The sequence below is a fragment of the Siphateles boraxobius genome, unplaced genomic scaffold (assembly GCF_051911475.1).
Source record: "Siphateles boraxobius isolate OS27281-9 unplaced genomic scaffold, OSU_SipBor_1 11, whole genome shotgun sequence".
Taxonomy (NCBI): Eukaryota; Metazoa; Chordata; class Actinopteri; order Cypriniformes; family Leuciscidae; genus Siphateles; species Siphateles boraxobius.
The window spans coordinates 7,642,474-7,660,682 of record NW_027508711.1 but is presented as its reverse complement, the minus strand read 5'-3'; the positions used below and the strand labels follow the sequence as shown (position 1 = coordinate 7,660,682).

Below are 18,209 nucleotides of genomic sequence, written 5' to 3'. Positions count from 1 at the left end.
GTTTAATTGATAAATTAATTAAATGTGTAAGAGGTTTGATTAAAGATTGTTTATGAGTTTTAAAAAATACGGAATCAAGACCAAAGGCATCTTTAGCTTTTGAGTTCCTTAATGAGTTTAATTCTCTACCTCAAGTTCACTAATTTCCTCAATTCTAAAAACAGGTTTGTCAGTATCAATAGGAATGCTCACTATATTACTAGCAATGCAATTCTGTGCCAATTCCTCAACTGATTGAATAAAAAAATTGTTAAAAGTGCTTGCTATGTCGTCTTCTCTGGCTATGATTCCATTTAATTTCAGTTCAAGTGCCGGTGTGCAGTGCTGAGTATCTTTCCCAATTAATTTATTAAGATTGTTCCAAATGAATTTCCCATCTCCCTTTGCATCATCAATTGCTTTTATATAGAAATCTGCTTTGGCTTTCCTTATGTTCCTTACTACTCTATTTCTGAGGGATGTATAACTATACCAGTCACTTTTAAGTCCTGACTTAAGAGCAGTCTTTAATGAGGAATCTCTTTCCCTCATCTGTTTCCAGAGAGCATCATTGAGCCAAGGTGGAGAATTTTTCTGCCTTGGTCTGTGTGTCATTCTTCTGCTATATGAGGATATTATAGTATTGACAGTGCTTGGAAAAAAAATTGCAACTGTTTTCTATATCTTCAATAGTCAAAAGATCAGTCCAGTTGATATAATTTAAGGCAGATTTGAACTTATCCATATCATTTTTAGGAATACTCAGATGATATTTTTTCAATGTGTTTGTGTTCTTAAAACGTTTTTTTGGTGGGTTTCCTTGCCAGTAGTGTTATATTATGGTCAGATAATCCAGTTAATAAATTGTATGATTTTTTTATCCTTTCCGGTCTGTTTGTAAACATTGAGTCACTGCGCCTGAGACGAGTGGTGAGATTAAATTTGTCTGTTATGTCTTTAAGTTTTTTTCCGGTTAGAGCTATTTTCCCAGTTTATATTAAAATCACCCATTAAAATTAGCTCCTTTCTTTCTTGACATTGTTTTATCAGTTTATGTAAATTATCATAAAAAGCAATGGTAGATGAAGGAGGACGATACAGGCAAATTAAAATAAATTAAATTTAAGGGGATAGCCAAACATTTAGTCCAAGGCATTCAATATCTAATACTGGCGACCATCCAATCAGATTACATTTGATTGTGTCTATCACAAAAATTAACACGCTACCCCCTCGCCCTCTCTCTCTCTGCTGTTTCTGAAAACATTGTATCCAGATACATTTACAGCTGCTATATATATCTTATATATATATATATATATATATATATATATATATATATATATATATATAGCTCTTATGCATGAGTCTTACAGATGTGAAGAAGATTATTAAATCTTTATCGAAAAGTAAGAATGTGGGAGGGTTCTTAAAGAATCTGCATTGGCCAACATCACAATAACCAAATAATTCACCATCATAATTAAAAAAAGACAAATATTTTATAGAAACAAAAGTATATTAGATATTTAAAACTTAACCAAATATAAAGGTCATCCCATATTTGTTGTTGTTGTTGTTGAGAATTTGCATAAATAAAATAAATGTTCCAACGATTCTATGTCTGCTTCAAAAAAGGTTCACTCATTACAACGCAATTTAAATACGTGTCTGAGGAACAATGACAGGCCTAAATATCATTAATAATTTTAAACTGAACCTCTTTTACCTTTGGTAGAAGTGAGAAATCTTGTTCTAATTTGAACCACTTTATCTTTAGGAAAATCAAAAACAAGAGGTCCCTTTCTAACTTTAGAAGGGAAAGTCTCTGTATTTACAAATGTTCTTAAAACTTGAATCTTACAGGTCTCCTTCACAAAATTAAGACCAGAAATGTTTCATTTACTCAGTCTTGAAATCACAGGTGAATAACACAATGCACCTTTAACCAGCTGAACCACACCATCAATAACAGCTTTTAACAAAGAAACATATAATTTCTGAGTACAAATAATATGGTATTTTTCACAAAAATTGTCATAACTATATTTATAAGTTATAAGGACATGTCCTTCCCCATCCATAATGTGTACAATGGATCAGACGCCTTTATCCATCCAGTCCTGAAAGAACACAGATTTCCTATTAATAAGGATACTCTTATTATTCCACAAAGAACAACCATGTGGGGGGAAATGGTGCTTGTTAATCAGTTTCCGAAACAGCCTACCTGACTATGAAAAGATGACAATTTACATTTTAGTTTTAATGGCTCAAGTCACACCTCAAAAGGAAACCAATGCCCCAAAAATAATCAACGAAAATACGATTTTCAGGAATGAATTCTAGGTTATAAATGAATCCAGTAGTTGGCGGAAAAGAGCAGATCGCGCGTGGTGTTTTTAATACCAGAAGAACAGGAAGGACTACGTCATCGAGCGACTCGTGTATATAAATCACGAGGCGCACGCGTGTTAGGTCTTTCTGTTCTGGAGTGGCGACGCAATGAATGTGTTCAGAGAAGTTTCGAAAAACTATACGACTGGTCATGGTAAGATTCAATAGAACCAGTTTCCAATATTTTACAATAATAATTTTCTTGCATGGTGTGTTGTGATGAAATCTAAACTGAAAATAGCTGGAATTACCGTCAGATGGTTCAGTGGTGATGATCGGTTTTCTGAGCACACTTATGTGGGAGTAACATTACTTCCCACATGTGTGATCTGTTCCTTAACAATCTGTCTGTCTTTTGCAGATGTTCTACGAAGACTTCACACATTTTGGTGAGTTCTGCAGGAATGTTATTTAAATACTACCCGAGTTCTTTATAATGATGAAACCTAAACTGATAGCTGGAATTACCGTCAGATTGATCAGTGGTGTTAAACGGTTTTCTGAGCACCTTAAATGTAGACGAAGTAACGTAACTTACTTACCACATGTATGATCTGTTTCTTAACAATCAGTTTGTCTTTTGCAGATATTCTACGGGGACTAAACATTTGTGGTGAGTTCTACAGGAATGTGATTTAAATGCTGCCGAGATCTTTATAATGATGAAACCTAAACTGATAGCTGGAATTACCGTCAGATTGATCAGTGGTGATAAACGGTTTTCTGACTCTAAACCAAATGTTAAGATTTTCAAAAATATGGCCAGCAAATGTAAATCTAAGTTGTCTTTTTTGCCCACCAGATTTTAAACGAAGGGGATTGAGACTACTGCTGCTTTAAAAAAAAAATTGTCTGTATTATGAATTTCTTTGTATTGCAATGTTAAAAAACCTCAACCAATAAAAGTTGTTTATTCACAAATTGTTTTCTACATCTTTTCTGTGAGGGGAAAATGTTGCCTACAATGCAGACGTGTCAAATTCTTAAAGTGATGGTCACCCAAAAATGAAAATTGTCATTCACTCACCCTCAAGTTGTTCCAAACCTGTACAAGTTTCTTTTGCTTAAATGAAAATATTTTTAAAAATATGGGTAACCAAACAGTTGCGGGGCATACTATGGAGGTCAATGGGGTCCATCAACTGTTTGGTTACTTGCATTTTTCAAAATGCCTTTTGTACAGCAGAAGGACATTTCTACAAGTTTGGAACAACACACTTTTTGGTGAATTATCCCTTTTAACTTTCACCACCAGTGTCTATTTTCATGGCCCCCAGAATATTGTGTATCTGATGTATCAAAAGAAAAAAGACCCTCTGCTTTTCATCAAAATCAGTTTTATGATTTTGATGACTTGAATGTGGGTAGTTTTCATTAATAAAAGTGGCGTTTTGAGCAAAAGGCTGAGAATTCAGAACCATGATCAAAATCTAGATTAAAAGTCTATATCTTGTCCTGGCTCGACATTTCATTCGATAACATTTGGCAGTTTTGATTTATGTGGTTGAATGTTATCTCATTTTACATATGCAAATGATTACATCTGGGATTGCTTGTTTCTCCATATTCGCATTTGTTTTGATCAGGAAATTCAGTACTTTCAGATGATGCATTATAACAGTCAAAACACAAAGCCGTCAATGGTGGAGAAGCGTTTTCTCTCAAATGACGGAAATTTCCGTCAATGGCAGGGAAGGAGATTGTGAATGGGAAAATATCGCCTTTAAGTGTGAAGAGGTTAATTGTCCTTCCCCATTTCTGTTGATTAAAAGCCTCAAGTTTAATGCCTAGAAGAACAAAAACAAAAAAACATGGTGCAAAATGGCTTTTGCTGGTGGTATGATTAAACGACAATGTATTAAAAATAAACGTTTTTCCTTTACATTTTTTGGATACAGATCACAACTTTGTCAACTATCCCTATTCAACACAGCTGTGAAAAAAAAAATTCATTCCAGGCCAGTAGTTGGTGAGGTCACTTTGTAAAAAAATTACGGGCCTATAGACTGAACACGTAATACGCTTGCAAGTAATTTTCAAAAACGTGCACTTTTAAACTCGTTTTCAAAAGTTTGGCTTTTTAGGCCCCCAAACATCATTGTCGTATAAATGAAGGGCCAGAACCATAGACTGTAAAAAAAAATATAGATAGATATATATATGGACAGTGTGCACGATTAATCGCAACGAAACCGCACGCGATTTGCCAAAGGCTGCGATTGTTTTATGCGCAGCTTGTCAGTGCAGTGTGGCTGACAAGTAGTAAATGCTGCTCCATCTGAACGACAGAGGGCGCTCTTGTGCAGACACGCCAAATTTTTCCTGCCGCAGAAGAAAGATCATGCACATCCTTCCAGGAAATCCCTATCTGCCATCAACGCTGTAGCTGAATAAACAGAAGATTGAAATCCTTTGATTAAACATGATTAATAAACACACGACTGCCTTATTCTGTGTAAGAAGCCACATAATCACAGTTATCATAAAGGGCAAAATACGCTATTTAGACCAAAAGCACTTTTTGTACCAGGCAGTCAACTTTTTTTTCTGCTGAAAAGTTGGCCGTTTTAAAGGGATAGTTCTCCCAAAAATAAAAATTCTGTCAGTATTTACTCACCCTCATGTAGTTCCAACCCCGTAAGACCTTCGTTCATCTTCGGACCACAAATTAAGATATTTTTGATTAAATCTGAGTGCTGGATCACTCCATAGGCTTCTTAAAGGATTTAAACTTGTTCCCCGAAAAGTTATTAAAGACATCGTTAAAATAGTCCAAGTGACTACAGTGGCTCAATCTTAAGTTTATCAAACGACGAGAATACTTTGTGCGCAAAAAAAACTAAAATAATGACTTTATTTCAACTATTAATTTCCTTCTCTGTGGGCCTCGAGTCAGTTCACTAGTGTAACAGCGCAGCGCTTCTGTGTTCTACGTCACACGCATCACACACATGACCAGCGTCGGCCAATAGTGAGCCTACGTGTGATGTAGCTCTACGCAATCACACTACTTTAACTGACTCAAGGCCCACTGAGAAGGAAATGAAGAGTTGAAATAAAGTCTTTTTTTTTTCTTTTTTTTTGGTGCACAAAAAATATTCTCGTCGCTTGATAAACTTGAGATTGAGCCACTATAGTCACTTGGACTATTTTAACGATGTCTTTAATAACTTTTCGGGGCTGGCAAGTTTCAATCCCTTAGAAGCCTATGAAGGAGTGATCCAGCTCTCAGATTTAATCAAAATTATCTTAATATCTTAAATCTTACGGGGTTGGAACAACATGAGTTTGAGCAATTACTGACAGAATTTTTATTTTTGGGTGAACTATCCCTTTAACTTGGGGGTTCTATGGGATTGACTCTCTTTTGGAGGCTGTCTTTAGTTGCCAGTCGATGAATTGCAGTTTAAGTCACTTCTGTGTTTGGATTCAAGAGAGAGACGGAAGGTTGTCGCTTAGCCAGAACGCACAAGTTTTCCATTTTTAATTCAAAACGATGTCATGTAAACGGCCCCTAAAAGCTTTGCTACAATTGGTACCATTTGAGTTTATTTTATTAACACCAATGGACAGTTATACATTTAAAGTGAAATTCACACAAAAAAGCACCCAATAAGCTCAATTCTCCCCACGTTGACTCCAAAAACCATAAAGTATTTAAATTATTTGCCTTTTCCAAACCAATATTTCCTGTTTCAAAGAGGGAAACATACAATGTCTTGAAAAGTGAGATATAATGGTCAATCCATTTGCTAGTCGTCATCTTTTTCAATGTAGGGCTTCGCAGCAAAACGAGTAATTTGCCGGGCCAAGTATCTCTCTCTGGCTGAATTTACAGTCTGGTCACAGCTGCGTTTAGCAAATTTACTAGGTTCCCGTTTTGCTTCACCTTTATCTTCAGTTTCAATTACCTTTTCTTCTTCTTCTTTAGCATTTTCAGTTTTCCCCTCGCTTATCTTTTCTTCATCCCCGATTTTCCCTTTGCTGTCCATTTTCTGGCTTTCTCTGTCCCTCAGATCTCGCTCTCCTTTGCGGTCCCGTTCTCTGTCCTTTGGGCTGTTGTCTCTTCTGTCTCGATCTTGCTCTCCTTTCCGCTCCCGTTCTCTTTCTTTAGGACTGCTGTTTCGTCTGTCCCTCTTACCATGTCTGTCGTCTCTGTCCCTTTCCCTCCTGTCTCGGCCTCTATCCTCTTCTCTGTCCCTGTCTCGTTCCCTCTCTCTTCTGCGGTCCCTGTCCTCCTTTCTATGACTGTGCTTGTCCTCTCTCTCTCTGTCTCTCGTCCTCTCTTTCTCCTTTGTCCTATCCCGGTCTCTATCTTTGAGACTTCTTTCTCTAATCTCTTTTCTCTCCCGGTCTTCCTCGTCACCACTGTCTGAATGAGGGGATTTTTGTCTGTATTGGCGTTTTGAGTGGTTGCCGCTTGTGGTTGTTTTATTGAACACTGCTCTGTTATCGCTCTGGTCCTCGTCACTGTGGGATTCAGCCTCGCTCTCTCTTTGTTTCAGTGTGGGCTCCGGGGTCGGTGACCTTTCTCCTGCTGCAGAGCATGTGGCTTTGTCCTCTCTAAAACAAGTTCAAGTTGAAGATTAATAATTTTATTAGAGGTTTCACAAACTTTCAAATAGTTAGCAAATTAAAATGCGACAGGTAACAAAGAATAAAAGAGTAGTTTAAAAGGGATAGTTCACCCCAAAATGAAAATGCTGTCATCATTTACTCACCCTCAATTTGAATTTCTTTCTTCTGCTGAACAAAAAAAAGTAGTAATTTTGAAGAATTTCAGTAACCAAACAGTGGACGGACCCCATTGACTTCCATTGTATTCATACCCATATTCTTCAAAATATCTTCTTTTGTGTTCAGCAGAAGGAGAAAACTCATACATGTTTGGAACAACTTGAAAGTGAGTAAATGATGACAGAAGTTTCATTTTTAGGTAAACTATCCCCCTTCAACCTTTTCAGATATATGATGCTGTTTGAACTGAACTCGTGTCTGATACTACATGACACATAAATGAACATTTAATTTAATTTAAATTCATCAACATACAGAAAATAACCTTAATTACAGTCGGATTCTTCTGTATTGGAAAATCCAAAATACTTTTTATTTGCTATGCTATTTTTATGTAAGCTTTTAATAATTTACATTTCTTTAAATTAATATAATCGCATTTTTTTATGTTAAGCATTTAGCATGTTTTACAAGGGGTTTGTAAAATTTTGCACTTATCTATGATAAACATATCCACTTTATTTTTAATGTAAGACCAGGTGCAGCCATTTTGAACTTTTTTACAATCAGCAAAGATTCTGGTGTCAGTCACTTCCAGTTATTTTAGCAGTCAAAAAAACAGTGATTGATCATAATCATAAACACGGGTATTATTACCATAGTCATAAACTCTGGTGTGTAGTGCAAATAAAGAAATGTCTTGCTTCCACATTGCAAGATAAGGTGGATATGCCTCACCTTTGAGCACTACGATCAGGAACTGACTCTTCTCCGACAGTCTGATTGAGAAGATGTCTATAAAATCCACTGAGATCCTTCTGCTTTTTGACATCCAGTGCAGCTAAAAATGGAAAAGAAAACTTAAGTATGTCCATTTTAATACTCGTAACAACACTGCATTACACTTCAAGAACTCACCTTCTAAAGCTGCTTCCCTCTTCTCTCTCTCCAACTCTTCCTGTCTTTCTTTAAGCTTCTGGCGATAAGCTGAGGTGACAAAGGCCTCTTTATCAGCAAACATCTCGCCCTCTGCTTCTCTTTCCTTCTGGATTTTCCTCTCATCACGACGTTCTTGTTCCTTCTTTCTCTCCTCCACTGCACGGAGCAGCTGGTTAATGTACTTGGGCTGAAAATGTTGAAGTGAACAATTAGCTATTGATCATGAGCTACTTAAAAAAATTATTTCAAAGCATTATATAGTAATATAACAGTTATACAGAGTTATATTGATTTAAACTCATGGTTCATCCACACCAAAAACAATAACTAGAACAATAAATATAAAGTTTTAATAATCTTTCTAATTCTATGAGAATAGGAAAGTCCACACTATGACGATAACGACAAAGAAATTATTTTACTGAAATCCGTTTCAGAACCATTTTTTTCCAGCTACTGAATGATAAAAACATAGACAGCCAGTCAGAATCCATCCCGATTTAAAGAGTTCGAGCATTTAAAGTAGCAGACGACAAAGCTGAAACTTATAATAAACAGAACAATATCGTCCATTAGTGTGAATGCTGCTTATATAGTTATTCTAGGTGTGAATTGGTCTTAAGAATGTCTATTGAATGAACAAAGCAACTTTTTTTGTAATACAATTTTAAAATATACCTTTTTATCTGTGCCACCTAGCATTTTTTTATTGCTTTCCAGTCTCTCTTTCTGAATATCATCATACACGTTGTCATATTCATAGACAGTGCTGTCCTCTTGAAGTGCCTTTTGCATCTCGAGACGGGTCTGAAGTGGGATGTATAACAAAAGAACTGTTTTCAACACCATTAACCTCATAATTATGCAACGGTTGTTGGAATGTCTTCCATGCTCACCTGCTTCATCATCTTCTTTTTGGCTGCTTCCTTCTTCAAGCTCTCCCCAACAGAGGTCTACAATATAAGAGATTGTGTTTTTTTACAGTGCACTGATTTAAGTGTAGAGAAAGTCATATTCGGATTCATAGATGCAGTCACCTCATCGTCAGAATCATCTCCAAACACAGAGGGACGGGAGAGAAGGGCAGATTTTGATGCACTCTTCTGAGGCAAAATGAGCCCATACCTTAAATGCACACAAGACAGTATGAATGAATATGACTTAGTGTCCATTGTAAGTAATGGTTAACTAAAGTTTAGTTTAACATTTTCATCATATATATATATATATATATATATATATATATATATATATATATATATATATATATATATCCATTGTCTCTGCTGGGGGGAGAAATAAATCAGCTTAAGCTGGTTGGCTGTCGGTCTCCCATCCTGATCATAACTGCTATGTCAGCTATACCAGCTAAAAGCAGCCAAACACAGGTTTTGCCAGGCTGGCAGACCAGCTTAAACCAGCAAAGACCAGCTAAACAGCGTAGGCTTGTTTTAGTTGTGTGTGGGGTTTTTTCCCCCCCAGCAGTGGTAGCAATCCTAACCACTTCCAATTTCATATAAGGACAGTTAGCAACAAAAAGCTATAATAGTATGTAGAGCAAATTCGAGATTTTAGTCAAATGCAACATGTAAATACTATTTATTTATGATTTACAATGTGGCTAATATTATTGTATTCACATGCGTTTTAGGGATAGCAGCACTAGCTCAGTGGCTCGGACTATTTTGATTAGGTTATTATTATCAAGATATTCTTTAACAACATGCAGACACAATCATCATTCCATCGCCATCGTTATAAAAGATAATTTCTTCATATGTCTTGTGTAAGGGGACAAAATAACTGTAAGTTAGGATTAAGGCACTTACTGTTTACCAGAGGTCGCCATCTTGCCTCTAAAACTATCTGGCGTACAGCAGATTCGATAACTTAAGATCAATACGACGTTAAAGCAACAAAGCAGAATCTAGTTGTAATTATCTATTTTTTTTAAACAGAACGATTAATTAAAATACCCTCTGTAGGATTACAAATTATTCGTACTGTTTACGTTTTTGTGAAAGTACGGTATACGAATCGAACGATATTGCTTGTTTTTACCACACAACTTGACCCAATTCTTTTGGGAGTGTCCATAAAACGTTTCACCAATAGAAAATATATGGAAACGTGATTATAATTGTAACGTTACATTAATGGAGTTTAATCATGTTTCGTAACGGAATTTACAAAGTAATAAGGCACATGCAGATAGTGAAAATAAATAGGCTATAGCCTAGCTGCTACTGACTCTGCTATCAGTAGAAATTTGTTTTACCATTTAACTAAAACTCTCAATGAAAGGAAAATGAACCAGAATTATTTAATGAAATGTTTAGACGTTTAAATAGTGGCATTTAGAGGAAACAATGTAAGTAAATTGATATAATTAATAATTATTAAAATAGCCAGTACATTTAATTTGCACAGTAAAGTTTTTATCGTAGGCCTATGCTAAATAAACGATGGAAAACGATATTGCTGAAACGAAACTGTTCGAGTAGATACAGAACAGGCTGCCACTAGATGGTGACAATCTCTTTAATAAATCCTTAAATTACCAAGACCACACCCCTGGCAAGTTGCTGTCATTCTTACAGAACATACAGTAGCTACTATTGTATTTGTATAAGTAGGCCTACTATAAATATTTGAATCTTATTGGCGTTGTTAATGTTTTTTCCATTATGTAAGGCCATAGGCCTATTGCAAACGTTGATACGGTTAAAACTTTTTGTCACTTTTTGGATAACTTGTAAATGTGTACAGTAGTTCTTTAGTTCTATTATGCATAGATTTATATATCCATTAAGGATTTTTGTCCATTCAAAAATAAGAGTTGACATTTTTTTGCCGGTTTTCTCTATATGAACAGTTTTTCTTTCTGCAATGTGTCCCTATGTGCCATTATACCTGATTTGAATGTTTTAAACGATTTAGTTAAATATGGAATGGCATTCTTAGTATTACTATATCAGCATTAACCCAGACTCTGTTACACCTTAATCCTAATCTCATTTTCTCTACTCTCACTTTTAATGCCATTCAGCGAGATTTGGGTAAACGCTGGATTTGGTTGAATGGTTAGAGGCAAATAGAGCAAAATAAGGTATGAGGAAGTTTCCTCTAACAAATGAAGTTGTGTGTGTCAAACGCTTTGGGTGGCTTCACACTGGTAATGAAGCAAAATAAACTGTAGGCTTACTATTCATCTTTTAGAGTATCAAATGACCTACAAAGAACTGAGTTGCATTTGCTTTGGCATGTGTGAAGCAGCAGTGTGGGAGTGGAGCCTACGAGCAGAAGAAAAGAAAAGTCACAGCTTGTCTGTAAACCCATTTCCTGTCTGCACATCATCTGAGAAAACAGAGACTTTAACCTTGAAAATGTAACGCTATTATTAACCAATTAACCATAGTTGGAAGCTTAAAGGGATAGATAACACCAAAATGAAAATACAGTTATCATTTACTCACCCTCACGTGCATGAGGAAAAAAACATATTTTGAAGAATGTTGGTTATCAAAGTGCTTCGGTTCCCTTTGACTCCCATTGTATTTTTTTGTATCAACGGGACACTAAACTGTTTGGTTTCCAATATTTTTCATAATATATAATTTTATGTTCCACAGAAGAGAGCAATACACGTTTGGAACGTCATGATGGTAAGTAAATGATGATAGAATTTTCATTTTTGTGTGGACTATTAAATTTGCTTTAAAGGCATTTAATTCATAGCAGTTGATATGAATGTGGTATTTTTTAAGATAAACAAAATTATTTGGAGAAACCCAGCCTGGACCTTTTAAAAATGCTGTTTAACTCTTTATTCCACGTGCTTGTTCAGTACACAGATAGTTAACCATGGCTTGAGGCCACTGAATCTTGACAGCTGGCGGTTCCAGCGCATGCGCAGAGGAGTCGCAGAGAGGAAGCGCGACAGAGAGCAGTAGCAACGGAGCTGCGGCTGATCTCCTCTGACACAAATATGTCTGTCTCGCCACCACCAGTTTCTCTCAGGTATCCGTTTACCGGAGCCTGAATGGCGTTGGTAACTGTGCAGCGGTCGCCTACTCCAAGCGCAACATCCAGCCCGTGCGTTTCGGTGAGTGACTCGCATCTTTTTTTTTCTTCCGACAGCCTTCCACCGCCTCGGTAGTTTTGGGTTAATTTCCGCTGTTTCCTACAGCGGAGGTCCGTTTGTCCTCAGACGCTAGAGAAACACGCATGCGTAAAATATAGGCTCGGAATTACATTGTTGTCCATATGGCTCATCAAATATCTAGCGAGCGTGCGACATGACCTGTATCTCAGTCGTTGAGATTTTCTGCTAAATCTACCGGTTGTTTGTAGTGGCATCTCACAGACAGGAAGTGTTTGATAATTGCTCAAATGACTCAAATCTTCTCTTTGACAATGTATCAAATAGTGATATTCATATGCAAAGGTCACTATAACGATGTGATTGGTCTTCAAACGAAAGTCGTCTTGGAACCAGGAAGAAAACACAGCTGCCCCCTTAAAAACTGAGCCAGTAAACGTGCTGTCTGTAGAGTAGTAAAAATGTGGGAATAAAACTAAAAGTCTAAAACTAGACTGAATATCAGGAGGCAGCATTTTGTGTGTGTGTATATATATATATATATATATATATATATATATATATATATATATATATATATATATATGACGTAAAGCAAGGGTTTATGCAATAGGCCTAATAATACAGTTGTTACAAGAAAAAAAAAATGTCTCAAATTTTCCTAACACCACTTTCAGCCTCTGTGGGTCCTTAGAATCTTGTTTGATATCATTTGACATTGACTCTAGAGAAATGTAAATTTGTATGTAAAGATTAATGCCAAGAGCTATGATGAAGCAATTAGTTTTTACCACTACAGAGTCATATTATATTTCACTGTTGTCTATTTAGTGACTGAAACGGCAGCCATGATGGTGCTGGTAAAGAGTCAGTATGACAGAATTCGAAGGTTTGGTTCCAGGTGGGGTTGATTCAGGTTCTAGGAATCAATATCTGTGTTCACTATTATCTTTTTGAGCAGTACACTTAACCCCAGGTTACTTCAAAGAGACTTCCTTCCAAATTGTTAACCAGTGGACAAATGTTATCTCTTATAGGCAATTTCGTTGGTCTTTCTAAGGTCTTGAATCATGTGACGACGTCTGCGAGAAATCTCATGTGAGAGTGTCTTGTGAGACTCCTGTTTGATGTCTATGGTGTACCAATACTATACATGCAACAAATCCGGTCTTATTTTTCTTCTACTATGCTTTAATACACAAATGTGAACTATTTGTATGACTATAAACAATTTGAACGTATGCATTGGAAAGTCAAATATTTTGGAGGTCTAGATTGCCAGTCATTTTCTGCTTAAAACCAAACAATTCATTCAAACACAGATTTCATGGAGTCAAACATTTCCATAATGCAAAACACTGAGCCTTCATTTGGGTTTATGTAAAATCATGCCCATCTTGGGTAATGTCTGACTGCCATGAGTAACTTGAGATGAATTGGTTCTCTGATAGCCCTGTCTTTTTTGGTGCATTCAGTGCATTTCTGAACATGGTAAATCTCAGACTTATTGACGCAATGCATTTCAAATACAGATGTGTTCCCCTTGTATTTTTGCAATAGAATTGTTATAGTCACAAAACTGGTCTGGTGGAAGTTTCTTCAGTGTTTACTGTTTACTGTGTGTTGCTGGTTGTGTCCTGTATAAAACAAGACAAGTTTCTAAATATCCAGTCAGCCTTTATCAAACTCTGTCTTAATATAATATTGTGCCTCTCGCTTTGTCTGTCTATGTTCTGGAATAAAGATGCATCATGCTACTGCGAAGTGCGAACTGTTCATTTTAAAATCTTTAAGGGTTTAAACTCCAAACTTTCATTAACATGTTCATATGCATGAAATCCCCATCTCTTCGGATATGTATGCACTGATCTGAACTGTTAGACCCAAATAAATGGTGCAGCATTTGAAAGGTCTAATAAGCCATACAAGTTGGATAGAATTTATTGATCACTGGCATGAATTCTTAGACATATTAAATTTAGGTGTACAGAACAAGATATTACCCAAACAAAATATTGGAACCAATTATTGCACTTGTTCAAGTTATGGGTGATTCTTCAGTGATGTCCAATTAATAGATAGCAATGCAAGATGTCAGCCGCCCTCAGCAGCAGGGCTGGACTGGGACAGAAAATCGGCCCTGGCATTTTGGCCCAGACTGGCCCACTAATATGATCATAAACACCACCCATCTTTGCACGCCCTTGAATATGTTCAACTCCTATTCATTAAAACCACTAATGGCATGTAATGAGTGAGTAGGAACGAGTGAGAGTTAAGAGATGAAATAAGTACAAAATTGTAATTTATTAATACAATTGAACTATACTCCGCAGTGATGCATCAAAAAACAAGCTATAAGCTGCACTGGTCAATTAAACAAAACAAAATGAATGGACTGCCGATGTACGAGTTTTATGGGCCGTAAATTTTTTTACAAAATAAAAATAAAAATAAAAATATGAGATGTATTGGCCCAAAAAGCAGGTCGGCCCACCGGGCATTTGCCCGGTATGCCAGATTACCAGTCCAGCCCTGCTCAGCAGTACTTTTTTGTGCTAAAAATAGAAACAAAATTGTTATTATGATTATTATTACTATGTATGGATTAAAGTAAGGGTCTCCAACACTTTTTTTCAAATTATTTTTTGTGAAAATTGAAAATATGTGCAATACAATATTAAGTTAACTTCAACCAAATCTAACCTTATGAAACATTATCAAATGAAACACTTGATTTTAGTAAGTGTGACTGCTCTGTCTCTGCATGAATGGATATCTTTGAAAGACCCCTGTATCTTTACATTGCATTTTCATCTTATTGTTTAGCCTCAGAAGCTGGGTTTCCATTACAGATTTGCACGAAACATTTGCAATATTTTCTAAATGTTGAATGCGAAATGACTGCTTTTCCATCAACCGATGTTATGCAACTAAAACATAATTTTTTCCTCTCGCTACAAGACATTCTAAAAACCATGGGAATGGATGTTGGTTTATGTATATCGCAGCCATTGCACTAGCTATTATTTGTGATCAAAGACATAGGTGTATTATTCAAACATTAAGGGATAGTTCACCCAAAAATTCTGTTTTCATTCACCCTCAAGTTGGACCAACTCCAAACCTGTATGAATTTCTTTGTTTTGCTGTATACAAAGGAAGATATTCTAAAGAATGTTTGGTAACCAAACAGATCTGGGGCCCCATTGACTACCATAGTAGGAAAAATAAATACTATGGTAGTCAATCGGGCCTGAGATCTGCTTGGTTACAAACATTCTTCCAAATATCTTCCTTTGTGTACAAGCAGAAACAATTTGAGTGAGTAAACTATGACAAAATTTTTACTTTTGGGTGACCTAGGCCTATCCGTTTATTGGCAAGGATGGCAGTTTTGCCGAATATTCCTTTTTTCGAATTGCCTGAAGAACCTCCTTATGTAAGCGTAAAAACTTTCTTGCAATATATGGTTTTCAGTTGGGCGTATTTTAAATTTGCAATTTCAATTTGTACAATTTGAAGGGTAATGGAAACGCAGCTAGGGCCTAATTTTACGACCAGAGGTAATATGTTATGCTTCAGATCAATAAGAATAATATATCTGTTTCCTTTTCTTCTTTTTTCTTTTCTTTTTTAAAAGGAGTCTGGCAGTGGGGAAGATGACCGCCGGTCTCAGCCCAGAAGGTAAAAGAGAAATTAATTTTCAATGAAGTCATTTAATGCAAACTGATAGGCCTACTTATTTTTAGCATTTTAAATACAACTGACTGACTCAGCGGGTCTTAACAAAACATTTTTTAAAAAAACACTCAAATCTTACCATTTCCTTCAAATTCTATCCTTCAAAATACAATGGTATTTTTCATAATGTTGGGAAGATCACAGAAGATGAGGATCATTAGGATACTGTCTGCCTGCACACGACATCAACACAATGTTTGTACAGTATTGTCATCGGACCTAGGCTATATTCAAACCGGACAATCGACCGTTTTACCAACTGAACGAATCCAGCAGTGTCTGCCATAATATCAGTCAAGTGCGCGTCATTGATCATTGTTTTTACCAGAAAGTTTTTTTTTTTTTTTTTTTTTTTACACACGGTCTAGAGTATGCGGGTGGTGTGCACATCTAGTGCTCTTCGCGTGTTAGTAAAAAATGACCTGATTTTTTTTCTTATTTCAATGAAATTAATGTACTAGGGTATATTTTAGTGCTATAATGTTTTTTACTTCATATTTTGTATTTTTAGGGATTTTTATGGTACTAAATTATATTTACGCTGTAGGCCTATAGTTATAATCCATTTATTCACTTTTTGAGCATAGACCTGAAAATGAAATAGTCTAAAACTTAAACTGTTGTAAATCTTGAATGCTTTAGAGTGCAGACTTAAGTTTGATCTCTTTTCAAAGACGACACTTGGCAAATTATTGCTGAAGTGAAAAAAAGTGAACTTAAAAAAAGCTAAAGAATTTTACGTTCATAGTTATGGTGAAAAATGCACAAAAATACTATTTTAAATTTTTACATTAAATATATTCAAAATCAAAACTTAATTAAAATTTTTAAATCAAAGCCATAAATCTAAACAAGTTGTGTTCCATATTTTAGCTTGATATCACAAAAAATTAGCTTTCAGTAAGATTTTGTTGGGCTGCAGTAGCCTACCTAAAGTTTTCACTAGATGAAATTCGTCTCCCATTCATTTCAAATGCAGTCATTTTTGATCGCGAGGACCACAAGTGTGAATATTTTATTCAGGACCATTTAATCTTTTTGAATCATGTCCATGAATTTTTTGTGTGTTTCACTTAGCAAATGCCAAAACCTTTACCTATAAATCCTGAAATGTGTGTGGAAAATTGCGTATGCAGATTTCAATGCCCTTTTTGTGCATACACAACGTTTGTACATCAGCCCCCAGGTGTAAATGCCCTCCGAAACACTTTCAAGACGGATTTAAATCTGATCACCCAAACCACTTCAAGAGGAGGTCTGAGTCTGAGACGCATCCCAAACGAAACTATACAAGTGTAAATGCATCTTGTTGTTGAAACCAGATGAATTTACATATGTACAGTCTACATATGTAAATTTACCATATGTAAATTTTACTCCTCCCAAAATGGTTAAAAATAAACACATATGTAAATTTTACTTCTCCCCAAATTTTAAAAAATAAACATGTGAGAGCGTCTTATTGGCTACATGAGTTTTAACAGTACAGAAGAGTTTTAACAATACAGATGAAGTTACCAGGATTAAACAGAATTTTGCCACAATAAAATTATGTCCAGGGTTCATTATTACAGAATATAAATTTTTCCAAAATGTTCTTCTGTATCACTGGGCCTCCATAATAATGTTAAAAAGCTGGTCACAGTGTTCATAATCAAAATGCATAAAAATGTACATACTGCTTGATGTAAACTTTATATTAATCCAATAGTTTTAAATACAGTTTTAACTGTAATGACAATTGACTGTATTGATAGATTGATAGATATTTGAGGTACCCATGTGAAGATGTTACAAAAGGCTTGCTTTCATGTCACAAAAGTTGTCCATTACACAGTCACACAAACAAGGACCTTCATAAATTCTTTCTAATCACTTCTAATTTATGACATAGTGGCAATACATTGATTTAATAGATTGACTCAGGGTATAAAAAGCTCTCACTTTCATAATGAAAAGTTGTAGAGTATCTAATTAGATGGAAAGTTCTCATATATCAGTGTCATTGAATATGCCATCAGATATCAGACCTCTTTAAACACACACACACACACACACACACACACACACACACACACACACACACACACACACACACACATTATTACCATGATAGCAGTGACATCATAGTGATATCGTCAAGTTAAGTTTGACAGTCATTTTGTGATAACATGATGTAGTTTTACCTCTGTGTCCTCAGACAGCTTTGTCTTTATTCGGGTTTCCGTAAATTGTTGTTGATTTAGAACTTCTGCATCCTGCAGTATTCCCATTTTTTTCATCGTCACCAGTAGAGTATCAAATCAGTTAT

The 18,209-nt window shown here is 35.7% G+C and overlaps 2 protein-coding genes, 1 long non-coding RNA gene and 3 other non-coding genes across 8 annotated transcripts in view; 5 read left to right on the top strand and 1 right to left on the bottom strand.

Moving 5' to 3' along the window:
• The first annotated feature begins 2,340 nt into the window (after positions 1 to 2,340).
• LOC143757287 (uncharacterized) lies at positions 2,341 to 3,266 on the top strand. Its single transcript, XR_013210471.1, has 3 exons — positions 2,341 to 2,530; positions 2,738 to 2,765; positions 2,963 to 3,266. It is a non-coding gene; the product is annotated as an uncharacterized LOC143757287 (long non-coding RNA).
• LOC143704813 (small nucleolar RNA SNORD65) lies at positions 2,591 to 2,665 on the top strand. Its single transcript, XR_013191759.1, has one exon. It is a non-coding gene; the product is annotated as a small nucleolar RNA SNORD65 (small nucleolar RNA).
• LOC143704846 (small nucleolar RNA SNORD65) lies at positions 2,811 to 2,882 on the top strand. Its single transcript, XR_013191791.1, has one exon. It is a non-coding gene; the product is annotated as a small nucleolar RNA SNORD65 (small nucleolar RNA).
• LOC143704824 (small nucleolar RNA SNORD65) lies at positions 3,034 to 3,105 on the top strand. Its single transcript, XR_013191770.1, has one exon. It is a non-coding gene; the product is annotated as a small nucleolar RNA SNORD65 (small nucleolar RNA).
• Positions 3,267 to 5,912: 2,646 nt separating the features above from the next.
• nsrp1 (nuclear speckle splicing regulatory protein 1) lies at positions 5,913 to 9,952 on the bottom strand. Its single transcript, XM_077195480.1, has 7 exons — positions 9,882 to 9,952; positions 9,090 to 9,177; positions 8,949 to 9,005; positions 8,731 to 8,859; positions 8,032 to 8,239; positions 7,852 to 7,954; positions 5,913 to 6,939 (listed from the first exon to the last, which is right to left on the bottom strand). The coding sequence occupies exons 1-7, from the start codon at positions 9,899 to 9,901 to the stop codon at positions 6,129 to 6,131; spliced, it is 1,416 nt and encodes a 471-aa protein (XP_077051595.1). The 5' UTR covers positions 9,902 to 9,952; the 3' UTR covers positions 5,913 to 6,128.
• Positions 9,953 to 11,332: 1,380 nt separating this feature from the next.
• ssh2b (slingshot protein phosphatase 2b) overlaps positions 11,333 to 18,209 on the top strand; it is a 51,070-nt gene continuing 44,193 nt past the window's right edge. The window contains exons 1-4 of one of the 3 annotated variants that reach the window (XM_077195203.1): positions 11,333 to 11,440; positions 11,685 to 11,717; positions 11,900 to 12,157; positions 15,798 to 15,841. In XM_077195203.1, coding sequence (XP_077051318.1) covers positions 12,095 to 12,157; positions 15,798 to 15,841 — 107 coding nt within the window. In that variant the 5' untranslated portion in view covers positions 11,333 to 11,440; positions 11,685 to 11,717; positions 11,900 to 12,094. Of the gene's footprint in view, positions 11,718 to 11,899; positions 12,158 to 15,797; positions 15,842 to 18,209 lie in introns of those variants that run through there. The other 2 variants (XM_077195195.1, XM_077195212.1) reach the window with 2 other exon arrangements.

Bases quoted from the DNA above. Each gene is read 5' to 3' on its own strand.
- nsrp1 (XM_077195480.1), bottom strand. From the start codon at position 9,901: ATGGCGACCTCTGGTAAACA. The intron at 8,860-8,948 runs GTGAGCATGGAA...ATCCCACTTCAG, and splicing joins AAAAGAAGATGATGAAGCAG to ACCCGTCTCGAGATGCAAAA. The intron at 7,955-8,031 runs GTGAGTTCTTGA...TTCCATTTTTAG, and splicing joins GAGGGAAGCAGCTTTAGAAG to CTGCACTGGATGTCAAAAAG.